The 20,038-nt window shown below is 36.8% G+C and overlaps 1 protein-coding gene across 2 annotated transcripts in view; it reads right to left on the bottom strand.

Moving 5' to 3' along the window:
• Positions 1-3,369: 3,369 nt before the first annotated feature.
• Positions 3,370-20,038, bottom strand: part of COPS4 (COP9 signalosome subunit 4) — a 40,550-nt gene continuing 23,881 nt past the window's right edge. Inside the window, exons 5-10 of one of the 2 annotated variants that reach the window (XM_077882731.1) lie at positions 19,521-19,674; positions 19,222-19,372; positions 18,027-18,197; positions 11,740-11,855; positions 9,914-9,998; positions 3,370-3,893 (exon numbers count right to left, since the gene is read on the bottom strand). In XM_077882731.1, the coding sequence (XP_077738857.1) occupies positions 3,760-3,893; positions 9,914-9,998; positions 11,740-11,855; positions 18,027-18,197; positions 19,222-19,372; positions 19,521-19,674 (811 nt within the window). In that variant the 3' untranslated portion in view covers positions 3,370-3,759. The remainder of the gene's footprint in view (positions 3,894-9,913; positions 9,999-11,739; positions 11,856-18,026; positions 18,198-19,221; positions 19,373-19,520; positions 19,675-20,038) is intronic. The other variant, XM_077882732.1, reaches the window with a different exon arrangement.

Below are 20,038 nucleotides of genomic sequence, written 5' to 3'. Positions count from 1 at the left end.
TGTTAAGATGTGTTTTATGAGCCAGGATGTGGTCTATCTTTGTGAATGTTCCATGTGAGATTAAGAAAAATAAAGGGCGGGCAGCCCGGGTGGCTCAGCGGTTTAGCGCCGTCTTCAGCCCAGGGCGTGATCCTGGAGACCTGGGATTGAGTCCCAAGTTGGGCTCTCTGCATGGAGCCTGCTTCTCCCTCTGCCTGTGTCTCTGCCTCTATGTCTCTCATGAATAAATAAATAAATAAATAAAATCTTAAAAAAAAATGCTCTGCTGTTGTTGTATGGAGTCTATAGATGTCAATTAGATCCAGTTGACTGATGGTGCTGATGAGTTCAACTATGTCCTAACCAATTTTCTGCCTGTTGGATCTGTCAATTGCTGATAAGGGGGTGCTGAAGTCTCTAAGTATAACAGTGGATTCATCTATTTGTTCTTGTTGTTCTATCAGTTTTTGCCTCATGTATTTCAATGCTCTGTTGTGACGCTCTCCATTTTTTTTTAGACTTCACTCATTTATTCATGAGAGACACAGAGAGAGGCAGAGACATAGGCAGAGGGAGAAGCAGGCTGCCTGTGGGGAGCCCAATGCAGGACTCAATCCCAGGATCCTGGCATCACAACCTGAGCCAAAGGCAGATGTTCAACCACTGAACCACTCAGGTGCCCCCGATGCTCTGCTTTTTTTTTTTTTTTTTTTTTAATATTTTTAAACTCCTTAGAGTCTATTGCTGAGGCCCCGACCCTACACCATGTTTTCTTTTTTTTTTATTTATTTTTTTTTTAATTTTTTTTTTTAATTTTTATTTATTTATGATAGTCACAGAGAGAGAGAGAGAGGCAGAGACACAGGCAGAGGGAGAAGCAGGCTCCATGCACCGGGAGCCTGATGTGGGATTCGATCCTGGGTCTCCAGGATCGCGCCCTGGGCCAAAGGCAGGCGCCAAACCGCTGCGCCACCCAGGGATCCCCGATGCTCTGCTTTTAATCGAACATTTTATGATCCTATTTTCTACCTTCTCTCTTAGCATATCAATTTTATATATTTTAAAATCTTATTAGTCACCTTCGTTTGCTATATACATTTACAACTAATCTAAGTCCATGTTTAAACACTATACTGTTTCATGGGTAGTACAGCAATCTTATAAGAGAATATTCCCAATTTCTGCCTCCCATCATTCCTGCCATTCATTTTACTTATCCATATACTATAAACATTAAAAAACTGTTGCTATTATTTTGAACAGAGTCATTAGAGTCATTAGACCAATTAAAAATTTTTAGGATGAAAGCGAGGGCCACCCGGGAGGAAACAGATGAGGCGAGTCTCGCACCGATAGGCCCGAGCTGCTTGGAGATATGGAGGAGGCCAGTGGAGGTGGTGGAAATGATCGTGTGCAGAACTTGCAGAGTGAGGTGGAGGGAGTCAAGAATATCATGACCCAGGGATGTGTTGGCAGCTCAGCGGTTGAGTGTCTGCCTTTGGCCCAGGGAGTGATCCTGTGGTCCAGGGATCGAGTCCCATATCGGGCTCCCTGCATGGAGCCTGCTTCTCTCTCTGCTTGTCTCTGCCTCTCTGTCTGTGCCTCTCATGTACAAATAAATAAAAACCTTTAAAAAAAAAAAAAAAGAAAAAAAGAATATCATGACCCAGAATGTGGAGCAGATCTTGGGCTGAGGAGAAAACCTGGACCATCTCCGCAGCAAGACAGAGGATCTGGAAGCTACATCGGAGCACTTCAAGACCACATCACAGAGGGTGGCTCAGAAGTTCTGGTGGAAGAACGTGAAGATGATTGTCCTCATCTGCGTGATTGTTTTTATCATCATCCTTTTCATCGTGCTTTTCACCATCCATGCTATCCCCACAGAAAGCCCCTCCCCCCACCCCGCCCTCTTCTTTAGGGCAACCCTCCATAGCAGGTGCCAAGAAGGGCCCTCTCTTCCATCTTGTCTGCAGGAAGTGCTGCTGTGTCCTCCTGCCCCTCACTCTGAGGCCCCTCTGCCACACTGTCTGCCCCAGGCACCTTGGTCCCCAGAAAGGAGAAAGCTGGACTGTGGCTGTTTCATGGGCCTTCAGAGTTGGTTGGAGAGATATCCAGAAGGCCCAGCATGGGGCTAGGATACTGATGGTGGCCAGTGGGCAATAAAGACCTTTCAGTATCCCTTCAAAAAAAATTTTTTTTTTAAGATTCTATTTTACCTTCATCTGTTTGTTTTCTGATGCTCTTCCTTTATCTAAGTTTCTAACTCATACTATTTCCTTTACTTTGAAGAGTTTTTTGCATGTCTTGTAAGGCAGGTCTCCTGGCAACAAATTTCTTCAGTTTTTGCTGAGAGACTCTTCCTCTTTCACTTTTAAAGGTTAATTTTGCTGGATAATATCCTACATTAGTTTTTTCTTTCAACATCTTAAATATCTGCAGTCTGTTCTTGCTTGCATGGTTTCTGACAAGAAATCCAATATAATTCTTATCTGTGTTCCTTTATAGAAAAAGTCTTTGGTGCACCCGAGTGGTTCAGTGGTTGAGCGTCTGCCTTCAGCTCAAGTTGTGATCCAGGGGTCCTGGGACTGAGTCCTGCATTGGGCTCCCTGCAGGGAGCCTACTTCTCCCTCTGTCTATGTCTCTGCCTCTCTGTGTCTCTCATGAATAAATATTCTTCTTTTTTTTTTCTTAAAAAAAAAAAAAGGTGTTTTAGGGCACTTGGTGACACGGTAGGTAACTGACATTTGATTTCAGCTCAAGTCCTGATCTCAGAGTCATGAGATCTAGCCCTGCATTGGGTTCCACGCTCAGCACAGACACTGCTCGGGACTCTCCTTCCCTCTCCATCCGTTACTATTTCACTGTTCCTATCAGGTACTGCTCCAAGAGTTTCTGCTCCCAGTAAGCTCTCTCAACTGTGATGCTATCTGCCAGTCTTTCCAGGTTTGGCAGTAGTTTGCCCTGTGACTTCAATTCTCTGGTAGAAATAAGAAAAACCATTGATCTTCAGCCTGTTCGGTCTTTTTCTTATTGTGAGGGTGGAGTGATGACTTCCAGGCTCTTCACATGTTGGAGCTGAAACCAGAAGTTGCCTTCAAACTTTTTTTTTTAGAAGTCCTTTCCCCATTTTCTCTATAAAGCTAGGCTGAAATAACCCTCTCTGAGAAGTTTTCCCAGCCCTGTCTCCACAAAATGTAAAGCTCTTCCCTGTGCACTCTAGTACTTGGTACAACTACAGGTATTACACATGCTGTCTACTGGCTCTGTGGCTGAATGCCTGGAGAATCTGGCATACCAGATACTGGCTTATCTCTGCATTCCTAGCATATGCTATAAATCAATGTCTATTGAATTGAAAGGAAAAATGAACAAAACACTGTTCACTAATTAAAAACAAAGTACTACTTTTATTTGGCTCACTTCTCCATTTATTAGAATTACCACATTTGGAGAGGCACAAAGCACTTTAAGTTTTACATGACTACAAAGTTATCACAAACCCAAACTTTTTAGCCACAGATATTTCACTTACTCTGTTTAAAGAAAAAGCCTTCAAAACGTTTGAGTTAGCTTGATACACAGAGACCCTGAATACACGAGAACTACATATTTTCAAATGCTTGCACTTCCTGTTCTAATAATGTCTTCTTTAAATGGGATCCAGCATAAAAGGGATTGAAGTATGTAAGGTCATGATGCAAATGCTTTGGAGAGACAGTGAAATTAATCTGTACAACATTGTAAAAGATGTAGTGTGCACAGAAGTTTTGTAAGGATTCACTGAGCCATCTGTGCTTCCATGGCTTGTGCTGTCCATTCTGGTGCTGTCTGACTAATTTTCTCCAAAAGGTTATTCACTTGGAAACAAAGTGACTGGATCTGTTTGTCCCATGTTGGCAGAGCTTCTCGTGCTAAAAAAAAAAAAAAGAACAATGTACAAAGTTTAACATGACTCTAAATATTCATAGCATGTGTGAGTTAAAAGATAAATACAGTAGTATTAATTTTCAAAAATGTACTCCAAAAATCTTGGCTAATAAAATTAAGCTAATTAAGTGATATTAAGGAAAGTACCCAAATAACTGGCACAAAGTACAAAACAAAAAAACATACACACATTATTATTATTCATGAAAACAAAATAAAACCAATCAATTAAAGCATCTCATTCACAAAAACAATACAAACCTCACTGAACCCATCTCATCACCAGTTTTTTGATTCATAAGACACTGCCACCTACTGGAGAAGGCAAATCTATTTATATAGGCAAGGTTCTCTCTACTGGATTCTGAGGGATGGTTTAATGTTAAAACCAAAACAAAACAAAAAAACTCAACATGAAAACACCAGGATTTTCTCTGCACCAGCAATATGCAGTTAGAAATGATAAACCTGGTGGAATATTCCATCCAAAACAGCACCCAAATTTGCAAAACTGGGCATAGAATTAATGAAAATAACTGAAATAAAAATTTTTAACAAAGGACACAAAATAATTTGAGTAGACACAAACCACAGTCTCAGATGGAAAGATGCAATAGCATAAAAATAACAGTCTTTCCCTATTAATATATAAATCTTTAAAAATTACAAAGATAATTCTCCTTTTCTCTGTTTTGCTTTTTAAATAAGATAAAATTATTAAAATTAAAATTGAAGAATTGGTGTTTGAGAATAGTCAAGATAATTTTGAATATTAAGAACAATGGCAACATTGTGGTATATCTCCACAGTGGGATAAAGTACTGCTTACATGCTACAACATGAATGGAACTGGAAAGCTTCATGTTAAGAGTGGCTGAGCGGTTTAGCGCCTGTCTTCGGCCCAGGGCATGATCCTGGAGTCTGGGGATCGAGTCCTGCATCAGGCTCTCTGCAGGGAGCCTGCTTCTCCCTCTGCCTGTGTCTCTGCCTCTCTCTCTGTCTCTTGTGAATAAATAAATAAAATCTTTAAAAAAAAAAGTCATATAGTGTATGATTACATTTATATGTAGTATCTAGAATAGGTAAACCCAAGAGATAAAATTCAGACTGGTAGCTGCCAGGAGTTGGGAGAAGGACGGATGGAGAGCAATTGCTTAATAGGTACAAGATTTCCTTTTGGGAATATGAAAATGTTTGGAAGTAGGTAGAGTTAGTGGTTACTAAATGCCACTGAATTGCTTACTTTATAATGGCTAATGTTATGTGAATTTCAACTGAATAAAAAATAGTAGTGGAGGGGTAGTAGATGCTTTTCCAACAGTAAAATTTACTATAAATTTGTTTATTACCATATTGTTACAGGTCAATGGAACAAAAGAGATTATAGAAAGAGATCCAAAGATGTATGTGGAACCAAATTTTTGTCAAAGATCAGAAAGTATGTTTTACTTAATAAATAGTACTTGCAAATTAGCAATCCATCTTAAAAAAAAAAAAAAAGACAAACAACTAGACCATACCCTAAAATTATACACAAAAATGAACTGTGGACAGATTATGTTTCTAAACATAAAATAAATAAAAATATTAGAAGAAATTTTAGAAAGATTATTAGTTTTACCCCGAAGTGAATGAGACCCTTTTTAAGTCAATACAGGAAACTAAAAAGCCTTAAAATTAAAAATTGATGTTTGGCTGCATAAGAATTTTAAAATGTGTTTATGGTACGCATTGCCTTACTTCAGAAACATGACTGACAGAATGGGAAAAATATTCCTAACACATATAACCAACAAGAGTTTAAATTATCATTAAACCCAAAGCTATAACAAATTGACACTGAGCAGTCTGAAGAAGAGGTATAGGGGAAGGAAGGAAATAGAGCAGAAAAACTAACATCAATTCACAGAAGAGGAATGCTAACGGCCAATACACTCACTAGTGCTAAGGAAATACACACTAAAACAATAATGTAGCTCCCCCTCATAATTTAGCAAAAGATAAAAAGGAATAACATACAGCTGTTGAACATTCATCCTCTCATATTGGTCAAAGTGTAAATGGCTACATTTTTCTGGAAAGCAAGCTAGCAGTTTCCATTAAGGATCAAAATACATATATTCTTTGATGCAATGTTATCACTTTTAAGACTTTGTTCTACAGAAGTAGGTATACCAGCATATAAAGGTACACACAAGGAAACTACTTGGATATCCATCAATAGGTGAATAGTTGAACTCCATGAAATACTACACAGTTTTTTGTTTTTGTTTTTTTTTAAGATTTTATTTATTTGTTCATGAGACAGAGAGAGAGAGAGAGAGGCAGAGACATAGGCAGAGGGAGAAGCAGGCTCCATGCAGTGAGCCCAATGGGGGACTCGATCCCAGGACTCCGGGATCACACCCTGGGCTGAAGGCAGATGCTCAACAGCTAAGCCATCCCGGAGTCCCAATACTACACAGTTATTAAAACAAGTAACTTTGATATGTATCTACTGACTTGGAAATTGTACATGGTATTTCAAAAAGTTTGGAGAACACCATGTACTTTAAAATGCCACTTTTAAAGAAACTATGTTTTTACATATCTATATAAGCATATAAAAAGATACACAAGACTTTAGTATTAGTTATGCCAGGGAGAGGAAACATATGATGAACTCTTCCTTTATTTATACTTGCAATGGTTTACCTGTTATTATGAGCACATTTTCATTGCAATTTCTTAAATTTAAGAAAATTAGAAAAAATATTACATACTCTATTAAGTTAGTATACATTAATATAAGCCGTCCTTGCACTTGGTGACACCTCTGCTATACTATTCATTATGTACTGTGTTTGTTTATTCAATACTTATTTAACAAAGTATGGGGCATTGGAACACATGTTGGATATACTATACCACAGAGCAAAAAGAGACTTAATATCTACCACCAGAAGCTTAGCTGGGAAGCAGAAACAGACATTTAAACAAATGGTTACAGAAATGACAGTAACTGTGATTAATGCCAGGATGAAATTCAGAGTGACATAAGAATATATAACTATAAGCCATACCTAACCTGGAGAGTCAGGAAAATCATTACCAATTAACATGGCTTAAACTACAACACAGGGACAGAGATAGCTGAGAGGCTGCTGCTGGAGGGGAGTGGATATTTCACAATGTCTGATGTAGGAAGGAATTTACAATGCTAGAAAAAGCTAAAAAGACTTATGCGGTTGGATTGGAAAGTTCTAAAGGATCAGGTAGGACCTATTTATCTAAGTTTGTCCTACAAGTCATGGGGGAGCATGCATTACAGTATCAGAGAAGAAAGTAACATGATTTAATACTTTGGTTTTCATTTGTTTTGTTTGCATTTTTAAAAGATCACAATCATTCTGGCTGTACTATGGCAACTGGACTATAGAAAGGAACAATTGCAGACATGAAGGAAAAAGCCCAGACGGTAGGGGAGATTTCAGAATAGGCTGCTGACAGGAAGAAACGAAGACAAGTATATGGATTCCAGATACATCAAGGAGATAAAATGGAAAGGATTCTAGGCAGCAAAGAAGAGGGGTCAAGGATAAGCAATCTGGAGAAAGTGAACAATGCAGCTTTTGGCTGGCTGGCTGCCTGTGGGAGGGAGGCAGGGAAGAGAGATAATGAATTCAGTTTTGGATATGTTCATTCTGAGATGTTCAAAAAACAAATGTGGAAAATGCCTATTAATCAATTAACATCACTGGGTCTAGGACTCAGAAGAGAAAGTTACACCAGAAAGGCAAATACAAGCATTGTCTACATAGAAATGGCAACTGAATCAGTGGGAACAGATGAGATTACCAAGGGGAACTTAGTAGAGTGAGGAGGAAAAGGCCTAGAGTAAGCCCTAAGCAACTGTGATATTCATATTTACACGTACTACAGTATCTACAAAGATGACTGGAAGAATACCTGGAGAAGGAGGAGGGAAGGCAGGAGAATGAGGTGAAGGAGATGAAGGAATCAAGATGGTGTGGATGGTGGGAATGATTCACAAAGGAGTGAAGGACCAATGCTACTCAATATGTTGAAAAGTCAAAATGAGGCCTGAAAGATAAAAGATCTTTGTTAAAATGGGAAAGACCCAACTATGTTTAAATATTGATGGAAAGAAGCCAACAGGGTAGCCCAATGGCTCAGCGGTTTAGTGCCGCCTTCAGCCCAGGGCCTGATCCTGAAGACCCAGGATCAAATCCCACGTAGGGCTCCCTGCATGGAGCCTGCTTCTCCCTCTGCCTGTGTCTCTGCCTCTCTCTCTCTCTCTCATTAATAAATAAATAAAATCTTTAAAAAAAAAAAAAAAGAAAGAAAGAAAGAAAGAAGGGGATGCCTGGGTGGCTCAGCAGTTTAGCGCCTGCCTTTGGCCCAGGGTGTGGTCCTGGAGGCCCGGGATCGAGTCCCATGTCAGGCTCCCTGCATGGAGCCTGCTTGTGTCTCTGCCTCTCTCTCTGTGTCTCTCATGAATAAATAAATAAAATCTTTAAAAAAATAAATAAATAAAAATAAAAAAGAAGCCAACAGAGCAAGAAAGAATGAAAAGACAAAACAATCGCTAATTTCAGGTCCTAAAATGTTGTTTTGGGGTTGGGGGTAGAGGTCAGAGAAAGGATCCAAAGCACAAGCAGAACTGGAAAGGGAGTCAGAAATCACCTCCAGTATAACACAAAGGAAGAAAAAGATATAATCACAAGATATTTAAAATTCAGAAGTTTTTATAAATCTGATAAATAAGTTAATCTAATTTCACACAGATAGATTTTTTTTTTTTTCTGTGAAATAGGAAACAAGGTTTGTTGCTGAGAGTGAAGGAGGGGAAAAGTCCGAGACTTAAGAAAAATGAAATCTGAAATACCCACTGGAGAGTAGGAAAAAAGAGTGGATTAGAGAAATACACCAAGAATCCCAGGTACTACTGAAAACTCAAGACCTTGAATATGCAGTGGTAATCAATCTCTCTGGTGTTCTGACTCTTCTCCAGCAACATTAGTTGGCCACTCAGGCACAGGAATGAAAAAGATGGAGGATGGGTTCATTGCAGGTGAAGTTTTCCTGGACAGCCGGGACAAAAAGTTAACAGGCAAGTGATCTAGGACACCTGTAAAATAGTAACTGAAATAATGATCAGGGCGCCTGGGTGGCTCAGTCGGCTGAGTGACCAACTCTTGGTTTCAGCTCAGGTTGTGGTCTCAGGTCCTTGGATTGATCCCTGTGTTGGGCTCTGTGCTCAGTGCAGCGTCTACTGGAGATCCTCTCTCTCTTCCTCTGCTCCTCCCCTGCTCCCACTCTCTCTCTCTAAAATAAAAATAAATAGAATCTTAAAAAAAAAAAAAGATATAAGGAATCATGGATGTTAAGCTGGATAGGAAGAGGAATGAAGACAAAAATGGGCAGGGCTGACTGGAAAAAAGTAAACATTAAAGGACTAGAGGCTTGAAAGTAGTCAAGGAAGAGCTGAAGTACAAGTTAATGGACACAGACTGCTGGAAAGAGGAAGAAGCTTATGGTGAATGGGATATTTCAAATTCAAATTTTACAGGTAGAATGGTTCCAGGTACAGCAAGGCCCAGGTTCTGTGGAAATGAGGTAGCAATAGGGGCTGAGGAGGTGAAAGACACTGAGAGTCAAGAGATCGACTTCCCTGTCTGCCTCCAGGAGTATAATGTGCTGCTGCAGAGGAAATCCACAGGTATTCCCACATGCCTAATACACAGTATGTGGCAAGTGATGAGTAAGTGAATGAACTGGTATAAGGATTCCAGTTTCAAATTTTTACACTGCATAAAAAATGCTGCATTAAGTAGATTCATGAATGTAAGTTTATAAAAATTATTTTACATTGTTTCTTTTGGAAATAAATTCATTCCAGCAAGAAAATACTGGGTCAGAGAAAATTGTTCAACATGTCCTATTTATAAATATACAAGTTTCCTCCCATTTCATTATGACAGAAATAAGCAAAACCTCTTACTTTCAAAATGAACTATTCCATCAATCTGATCGATAAATCCATTCATACGTCCTTCTGTTATCATTTGTGATGCTATTTTTTCTGCCTGTAAAAAAAAAATCCAAAAACCAATAAACTCTCATAAACATCAGTGATCATATCTACCAGTTACTCACATAGAAGAGAACTGAAATCTCTTAGTTTAGCTACCACACACTTTTGGTATATGTTCACATGTCATTCATTACAATATTAATCTTATAAATCTGCCTATTTTATCCCCCAGTTCTTTCTGGGTATAATTGATTAATTTAACTGGGATGTGTTTTACTTGTTGTGAGACTTTGGACAAGAACCTTGCACTTCTTACCGATTTTTTCTCTGCTTAAAATCAAACTAACAATTTTTCTTTTCACGGAGATCCACATCTCAAAAAAACCTCAACAAACTAGTTTTTCCTTTTATTTCACTTAAATTTTCAGTGTTTGTCACCTAAAAAATTCTTTAAGAAAGTAATATTTTTGAAGAAAAAAATTATAAGGAGGAATGATTTTCAAATTTAAAAGAGAATTAAAAAGGGGTGCCTGGCTGGCTCAGTCGGTAGAGCTTGGGACTCTTGATCTCGGTCGGGGTTGTGAGTTTGAACCCCACACTGGGTAAAGAAAAAAAAACCAAACACTTTTTTAAAAAATTAGATAAATAAATAAAAATTAAAAGGATTTTAAAGACAAAGGGAACTAAAAGGCCCTCTACCTAACTCCTAAAAACATGTTTCATGTTTACTATATGTAGGCAAACTGGCTTATGATTTGGTCATTTTAGTAATTCTGACCATCTTTACAATCCATCATAAACAGACTGTACTAGCGGGCAGCCCAGTGGCTCAGCGGTTTAGTACCCTCCCTTCAGCCGAGGGTGTGATCCTGGAGACCTGGGATGGAGTCCCACGTCACACTCCCTGCATGGAGCCTGCTTCTCCCTCTGCCTGTGTCTCTGCCCACCACCACCTCCCCGCCCCGTCTCATGAATAAATAAATAAAATCTTTTAAAAAAATAGACTGTACTAGCATTTATGGTTAAATATATATTCACTTCCCTAAGTCTAAACCTAAGAAGAAAGTATCTTTTAATGGGAACTTAAGCTTTGGTTCCCAAATTGTACATTTCCCATACGTGTATTTAGTGTATACAAGTAAAGGAACTGTGTTAGGAAATTCTGCATTAAAATTTCACCAACAGATAAGAGGGGATGTGACCCATTACTACATGACTTTAAGGTATGCAAGTTAGGTAAAAGTAACGCTGATTACATATTTTTACTCTTATTTAAAATTAAGAGAATATTTTTATTTTTATTATTATTTTTTAAAGATTTTATTTATTTATTCATGATAGACAGAGGGGGGCGGGGCAGAGACAGAATAGCCTGGAAAATTACCATTGTCATTCTTTCAAACAGATGAAATATTTGACCTTTGAGTCAATCTAGAGCAGAAAAAAGAAGTAAAGCATGTATCAAAATCTTAAGTTCGTCAGAAATCAGAAACCACTAAGAAGTAGATTTAAACAGACACTAAACAAAGATTCTCACAAAATGGGTATCATAACCTGAAACCCCTTTAAGATTTTCATTCTAGATCACCTTACCATAAAATACAGTTTAAACAAAACAAGAAACTGAGACGATTCCATTATAGTACTACTTTTACATTCAAATCATTTATTTCCATTTTCCTGAGGCTTTTCATGTACATTTTTATTACAGTTGCCAATATTTATCAATTACATATTTTCTCACTGCACCAACAGTTTAGTCTCTTTTTTATATATTGGAAACAAGAAAATACCTTAGCTGCAGGGATCTCTAGAAGAGCTCCAAGTTCTTCAAAAGTAATATTATTATATAATTTGCTTGCAGACAACAAATTGTGTTCAATAACGGCTCTGTCCAAGATGCTAGAACCTTAACATAAATAAGACAGTTATAAGCTTGAAACTTATTTTGTACTTTTTATAAGAAAATGATTTATTGGGCACCTGGGTGGCTCAGTTGGTTAAGCAACTGCCTTTGGCTCAGGTCATGATCCCAGGGTCCTGGGATTGAGCTCTGAATTGGGCTCCCTTGCTCACCGGGGAGCCTGCTTTTCCTCTTCCTGCTTTCCTCCTGCTCGTGCTCTCTCTCTCACCATTTTTCTCTCTCTCAAATAAATAAAATCTTAAAAAAGAATTTAAAAACTGAATTGAGAGAACGAGCAAGTGGGAGGGAGGGGCAGAGGGAGAGAAAGTCTTAAGCAGACTTCATGCAGAGCAGACAGCCCGACATGGGACTGGTTCTCATGACCCTGAGATTACCACCTGAGCCAAAAACCAAGAGTCAGATGCTCAACAGACTGCACCACCCAGGCATCCCTTGTTTTATATTTTTAAAAGACTCATCTTTTTTTTCTAAAAATTTCTATGCATGTAACAACCCATAATCATTGTCTTTATTCCTTTCATTAAATTGTCAAAGTAAGGAAAACGCCTTATTTGATAGAGTTTGAATAATATACAATTAAATACAGATAATGTATTTAGAAAATGAATGATTGGCAAGTAGTCACCATCTGGCTGAACAGATTTAAGGTTTGGGGTTCTATTTCCTTAGGGTAGCTATCAGATTCATTGACTTTACTTTTCTTGCTATCAGCACAAACATTTATTAGCAAGAAACAGCAAAACCACCATGCAACCTATTCGGCAATCTTGATAAAGTCAATACACATACAGTTCAGTAGAAATACCTCTTTTCTTTTGGGCATTCTATAAGCATCTTACTGTCAGGCATAGATAGAAATATCTGGAAGGTAGGGCCAGCTAACCATGAATAATCAATTATAGCATCCTCCTTTAAGTGAAGTAACATAAGGCCTGACAAAGTGCTGGACATAAGGCCCCATATTCTGAAGGTGTCTGACTACTAGGCTTATCCAATTCTTTTTTTTTTCTTTTAATTTCCAGTTTTATGGAGATATAATTGACATAATATTGTTGTTTTTAATTTCAATGATTTTTTCCAGTTTTTATTTAAATTCCAATTAGTTAACATACAGTGCAACATTAGTTTCAGGTGTAGAATCTAGTGATTCATCACTTGCTTCCAATACCCAGCGCTCATCACAAGTGCCTTAATACCTCTCACCCATTTAACCAATTCCCCTGCCCACCTCCCTTCCAGTAACTTTGTTCTCTATAGTTAAGAGTTTGTTTTCTGGTTTGCCTCTTTCTGATTTTCATCTGTTTTGTTTCTTAAATTTCACATGAGTGAAATCCTACAGCATTTGTCTTTTTCTGACTGACTTATTTTGCTTAGCATAATACTCACTAGCTCCATCCATGTTGTTGCAAAAGGCAAGGTTTCATTCTTTTTTATGGCTAATATTCCATTGTACATGTAGCTTTGAATCTCTCAGTATTTTTGTATCCTTTGAGTAAATACCTAATAGGGTAATTGCTAGATGGTAGAACAGTCTATTTTTAACTTTTTGAGGAACCTCCATACTGTTCTCCAGAGTGGCTGCACCAGTTTGCATTCCCATCAACAGTGCAAGAGGATTGCCCTTTCTCTGCATCCTCGCCAACACTTGTTGTTTCTTGTGTTGTTAATTTTAGCCATTCTGACAAGTGTGAGGGGATATCTCATTTTAACTTTGATTTGTATTTCCCTTATGATCAGTGATGCTGAGCATCTTTTCATGTGTCTGTTAGCCAACTGTATATATTCTTTGGAAAAATGTCTATTTGTGTTTTCTGCCCATTTTTTAACTGGATTATTTTTTGGGTGCTGAATTTTATAAGTTCTTTATATATTTTGGATACTAACCCTTTATCAGATATAACACATAAATAATGTATTAGTTAAAGATGTATAACATAATGATTTGATATATATACACATTATGAAACAATTACCACAGTAAGCTTAACTAACATCCATCACCTCACATGATCAAAAATTTTTCTTGTGGCGAGACCTTTTAAGATCTACTCTCTTAGCAACTTTCAAATATAAAAACCATAATAAATGGGAAAATAGGAAGACTTAATATTGTTAAGATGGCAATAGTCCCCAAGTTGATCTATGGACTCAGTGTAATCCCTATCAAAATACCAGCTGGCTTTTTTGCAGAAACTGACAAACTGATTTTAAAATTCATTTTACTGGGATTCAGAGGAGTCAAAATAATCTTGGAAAAAAAAACCAAAAACCAAAAACACAAAGTTGGAGAACTCACACATTCTGATTTCAAAACCTGCCATAAAGATAGAACCAAGACAGTGTGGTACTGGCATAAGGACAGACATCTAGAATAATGGAATAGAACTGGCTCCAGAAATAAGGCTCCAGAAATAAACTCTCACATTTATGGTCAACTGATTATCAACAGAAGTACCAAGATAATTCAACAGGAAACTTATAGTCTCTTCAACCAATGGAGCTAGGACAACTGGATATCTGTATGCAAAGAATAAAAGTGGATCTTTACACCATATACAAAAAAATGAACTCAAAATGAATCAAATGTCTACATGTAAGAGCTACAACTACAAAACTTACAGAATACAAAGCAAATCTTCATTACCTTGAATTAGGCAATGGTTTCTTAGATATGACAAAAAGTACAGGCAACAGAAAGAAGAAAAATATACACTGGACTTCATCAAGATTAAAAAGTTTGGTGTTTCAAAGGACACATCAAAGAAATGAAGAAACAATGCACAGAATGGGAGAAAATATTTGCAAATCATCTGATCATGATCAGGTCTAGAATATATAAAGAATTCCTACGATTCAGTATAAAAGGACAAATAACCTGATTTAAAAACTGAAAAGGATCTGAACAGACTTTTCTCTAAAAATATACAAATAGCCAGTATGTGAAAAGCTGATCAGGGAAATGCAAATCAAAATGATAGGATACCACTTCATACATACTGGGATGTCTAAATCAAAAAGATAATAAAAAAAGTAAAAAAAAAAAAAAAAGACAGATAATAAATATGAGAGAAAACATGGAGAAATTAGAACCTGCATACACAGCTGGCAGGAATATAAAAAGGAGCAGCTGCTTTTGAAAACAGTCTGGTAACTTCTCAAAAGACTAAACAGAGTTATATGTCCCAGTCATTCCACTCCTTCGTAAACATCCAGAAGAATTAAAAACCTGTGTTCATACAAAAAATTTTACATGAATATTCATAGCAGTATTATTAATAGCCCAACAGGGAAAACAACCTAAATGTCCACCAACTGATGAGGAAATAAAATGTGGTACATTCATATGATAGAAGATTATTTGGCAATAAAAAGGAATAAAGTACTGATAAGGGATCCCTGGGTGGCGCAGCGGTTTAGCGCCTGCCTTTGGCCCAGGGCGCGATCCTGGAGACCCGGGATCAAATCCCATGTCAGGCTCCCGGTGCATGCAGCCTGCTTCTCCCTCTGCCTATGTCTCTGCCTCTCTCTCTCTCTCTGTGTGACTATCATAAATTAAAAAAAAAAAAAAAGTACTGATAAATGCTACAACATGGATAAACATTTTGCCAGGTGAAAAGGCTATATATTGTGATTCCATTTATATGAAATACCCAGCACAGACAAATTTATTGAGCAGAAAGTAGATTAGTAGTAATATTATACAACTTTGGGAATATTCTAAGAAATAATGAATTGTAATTAAAAAAAATTATGCCTCAAGGTTGCTAATATAGGTTGTAATGCCAAAATACAAAAATGTCCGAAAGAGTTAAATAAGAAAAGCAGTCAGGCCCTAAGATGGAAGAAGACAAAACATCTGTCCTCTTTATATAGTCCTGTGTGAGAAATTTGAGAATCATTTGTATCCTCAGAGGTCCTGGTTAGTATTTCCCCTTTTAGAAAAGAATCTTTTCACATTTTTTTTTCATGGCCAGAAATCTCAAAGTCAAACCTGAAGCTTGACTATATCAATTCTGGAAACTTTTTCTTTTTTATCTATCTTTTAACTTGTCACACATTTCCTTGCAAAAAGAATTTAAAGCTGTTCAGAAGAAGGCGTGAAGAGAATTTAAAAGTAGCAACTTTTAGGGATCCCTGGGTGGCGCAGCCGTTTGGCGCCTGCCTTTGGCCCAGGGCGCGATCCTGGAGACCCGGGATCGAATCCCACATCGGGCTCCCGGTATATGGAGCCTGATTCTCCCTCTGCCTGTGTCTCTGCCTCTCTCTCTCTCTCTGTAACTATCATAAATAAATAAAAATTTAAAAAAAGAAGTAGCAACTTTTAAATACTATACTATACTATTTACTAAATACTATTATTTATAGTATTTATTAATATATAGTTTTTATATTATGTTAATATTAATATATTAATACTATTAATATAGTATTATATTAATATATACATATAGTATTTATATATATAGCATTTTATTTGTAGTATTTATAGTATTTTATACTATACTATTTATAGGTGGGCTACAAATTTAATAAGCTTTCTAGCAGTTAAGACAAAAAAACCAATCAGTATATCAACTCAAGGGTGTGTTTAATAAGATAAAAACCGGGCAGACCAGGGGCTCAGCGGTTTAGCACCACCTCTGGCCCAGGGCGTGATCCTGAGGACCCGGGATCAAGTCCCACATCAGGCCCCCTGCATGGAGCCTGCTTCTCCCTCTGCCCGTGTCTCTGCCTCTCTGTCTCTCTCTCCTCTCTGTGTTTCTCATGAATGAGTAATTAAAATCTTAAAAAAAAAAAAAAAGATAAAAACCAACTGTTCAGGAGAATCACAACTAACTCCAAGACTGGGAAGGAATTTTTCTTGAGGATTGCATAATGAATATCCTATAGAAAAACAAAATACCTCCTTTAGACAGAAAGATGAGTATCAACTAGTTTGCTTCTTAAAGTACAAATTAAATGCAAAATTCAATAGGAGCTCACTATACTCCCTTCAGTGATCTGGTTTAATTCAGGGCAGTAAGATTGGGTGAAGCATATACCTTTGCAAACCTCGGCATAAATGACTCTTGATAGCTAAACTGTCTTTGATATAGGATGACGTTGAATCCAAGAAGGTGGGTCTAACAGATCTGTGTTTATCTTGACTTTTTTCTTGTTTCTGATGGTCTGGTCATATTTTTATTATTACATGTTATTGTTTTAAGTTATTTTAAAACCTCTGTAGACAAACATATATAATCCGACCGATGTTATAAACAAGCAACTATTTTTTTTTTTTTTTAATTTTTATTTATTCATGATAGGCACACAGTGAGAGAGAGAGAGGCAGAGACACAGGCAGAGGGAGAAGCAGGCTCCATGCACCGGGAGCCTGACATGGGATCTGATCCCGGATCTCCAGGATCGCGCCCTGGGCCAAAGGCAGGCGCCAAACCGCTGCGCCACCCAGGGATCCCAACAAGCAACTATTAAAAACTTCTTTTCTGGAAAACAGCCTGACTAAAGTGAATACATCCCTTAACTAGGAAACATGACACCAAGTACTATTTTCACTGGCAACACTTTTACCCTGAATAACCTTAAGCAAGCTACTATGCCAAATTTTACTCTATCTAAAGTAGGACTGGGATAATTATTCTGTTAAAAACTGATGCTTAGGGACGCCTGGGTGGCTCAGGGTGTGATCCTGAGCCCGGAGTCCCGGGATCGAGTCCCACATCAGGCTCCCTGTGAGGAGGCTGCTTCTCCCTCTGCTTGTGTCTCTGCCTCTCTCTCTGTGTCTCTCATGAATAAATAAATAAAATCTTAAAAAAACAAAACAAAACTGATGCTTAAAATTAATTAAGGTACTTACCAAAGGGTTTGAGTTTTTTAAAAACCAAGAACTATTAACATAGGCTATAATTCTGTTCTTAGAATTTTCAAAAAATGCATTTTTCTACAATATGCTTTCTAGTAGGGCTATTTTATATAATTCAAACCCATATCTGTATATAATATTCACCTTCAGTCAACATAATACTCCTTTTTGGTCATCAAGTGTTATATAAAAATATTATACAAAGATATTAAGATGCTTCAAATTTAACACACTTCCTCCTAGCATGTACCTAAATATTTACTCCCACAAATTTGTAAAGACATGATGATTACCATCAGCTGTAGTTGCTTTTTGGTGAGGCATCAGCATGGCAGCAAATTCTTGAAGTTGATTTCCTCTGATGATCCTGTCTAGGTACATTTTCTCTAGGATCCCATAAGCAGCAAGTTGCTGGCACCTTTCATCCTTAAAAAGAGTAGCTAACATCCGAGAACGCTGCTGTCCTAAGGGAAAGAGATGAGCATCATATATTCCCACAATCTATTTCTCCCAATAAAAAATTATGTTATAACTCCATTTTTGCCTACTACAATATGCAATCAATTGTAATTTGTGGCAGTTATATTCTACAAAGTTGCTGCCAACACTGAATTAGTGAATATTCAATTGCTTATCCAAAAAGAATGACTGATATTTATTGACATATAAAGATTGCTGATATACAGGTAAGGAAAAAAGCAGATTATAAAAGTATATGTATCATGCTACTGCTTATAAAAAAAAGAGGATACACACAGACTTGAAGGAAATCCAAGTAACTAGTAACAGCTCTTTAGAACTGGAAGCAATACCATTTTATGTATTACATTTTCAGTAACAAAACATACAATAAACAAGATCACTGCTTCATAAAAATAAAATGTGTATGTAGTGTGAATATGTCATTAGGCGCTCATCTAAACACAGATCAATAAACATTCTAAAAATGATTTAGAAAAGCCATGGTTTAGAATTATCAGCATTTCTTCTCAATGCCTTTCCTGCTTTACTTGCATGCTATCATTCAGTACAAAAAGAACAGAAAACAGTTTATTTTTCATATTTACTGAAGAAAAGGATAAAGGTGAGATCTAAAACCAAGGCTTGAAAATCCCCAAAGCAGTACATTAATTATCACCAATCTCTAGATTTTACTTTTTATTTTCCTCTACGTAATTCTCACTTAATTTTGTTATTCATTTTTAAGTGATACACTAAGCAAACTAAATTTCATATTATCTCTCTTAATTACTCCTAACACATGTGGGTAATAGACTGATACATGCATATGTAAACATTTTTTAAGTTAGCAATCAATTTTATTGTTTTTAACTGTCTAAATGTTTAAAATAAATTTACCATAATTATAATTGCAATAAGATATCCCCTTGAAGAACAGTTCCTTGCTAAATCCTCCAACAGTAATGAACCTGAAATTATTAAGCAAAGGTAACTGACTATTCATGAAAGCACAAATTACATGTTTACCTGCTGATGCTAAGATGGTACAGTGCAAAGCGTGTTTTAAGGCCTCTAGTCTTTCACTTTCATGCACTATTGTCTTGTAAGAGAGCTCATTGTATCTTTGTGCAGCTTCAATGAATTTTCTTCTATAATCAAGAACACGTGCATAGCATACCTATAGATGGAAAATGTTTCAATTAGGGGAAAAAACATAAAGCATAAAAATAGACAATTTCTAATATACACCATTTATTAGACATTCTGGAGCATCTTAGTATAGTAGGATTCTCCAATACAAAATTAATCCTAAATCAGTTAGTTACCTTATAATGTATCTGTAACTGTTCATTGGTGGACTCATTCTGAAGCAATGATGCTCGATTTATGTAAGCCTCTGCCTGGACTGGGTCATCATCTTCCAGATATAGCCTAGCAATCTTCAGGTAGGTCTCCAGCTTATAATCTACATTGTACTGCCTAGGATGTAACAGGAAAACACAGAATGACTAAATATATTATTAAGAAAATTTTCAGGAGTTGGAGAAAATAAATTTTTCATCATTATATATATATTGTTAATGTAAGGGAATCAAATTTTTACTGCATTAGAGAAAATCTAAAAAATATTTCTGAAATAAATTTTGTTGAATTTTTATTTTTATCATAATTGTTCCATTGTATTTTAGTTTCCTTTTAATCCTCACAAGTCAAAGAACTTAAAAGAAAAAATGCCCAGTTTAGGGGTATATCATATAGTGCTATTGGGGCTATAAATGAATACAATTATCCTGTTAAACAATTTAGCAATAGATTTTCCAACCATCCTTTGAATTCTTTAAAA

This window comes from Canis aureus, chromosome 33, assembly GCF_053574225.1.
Source record: "Canis aureus isolate CA01 chromosome 33, VMU_Caureus_v.1.0, whole genome shotgun sequence".
NCBI lineage: Eukaryota > Metazoa > Chordata > Mammalia > Carnivora > Canidae > Canis > Canis aureus.
Note: the sequence above shows the minus strand (reverse complement) of the source record. Positions and strands in the feature narration are given on the sequence as shown.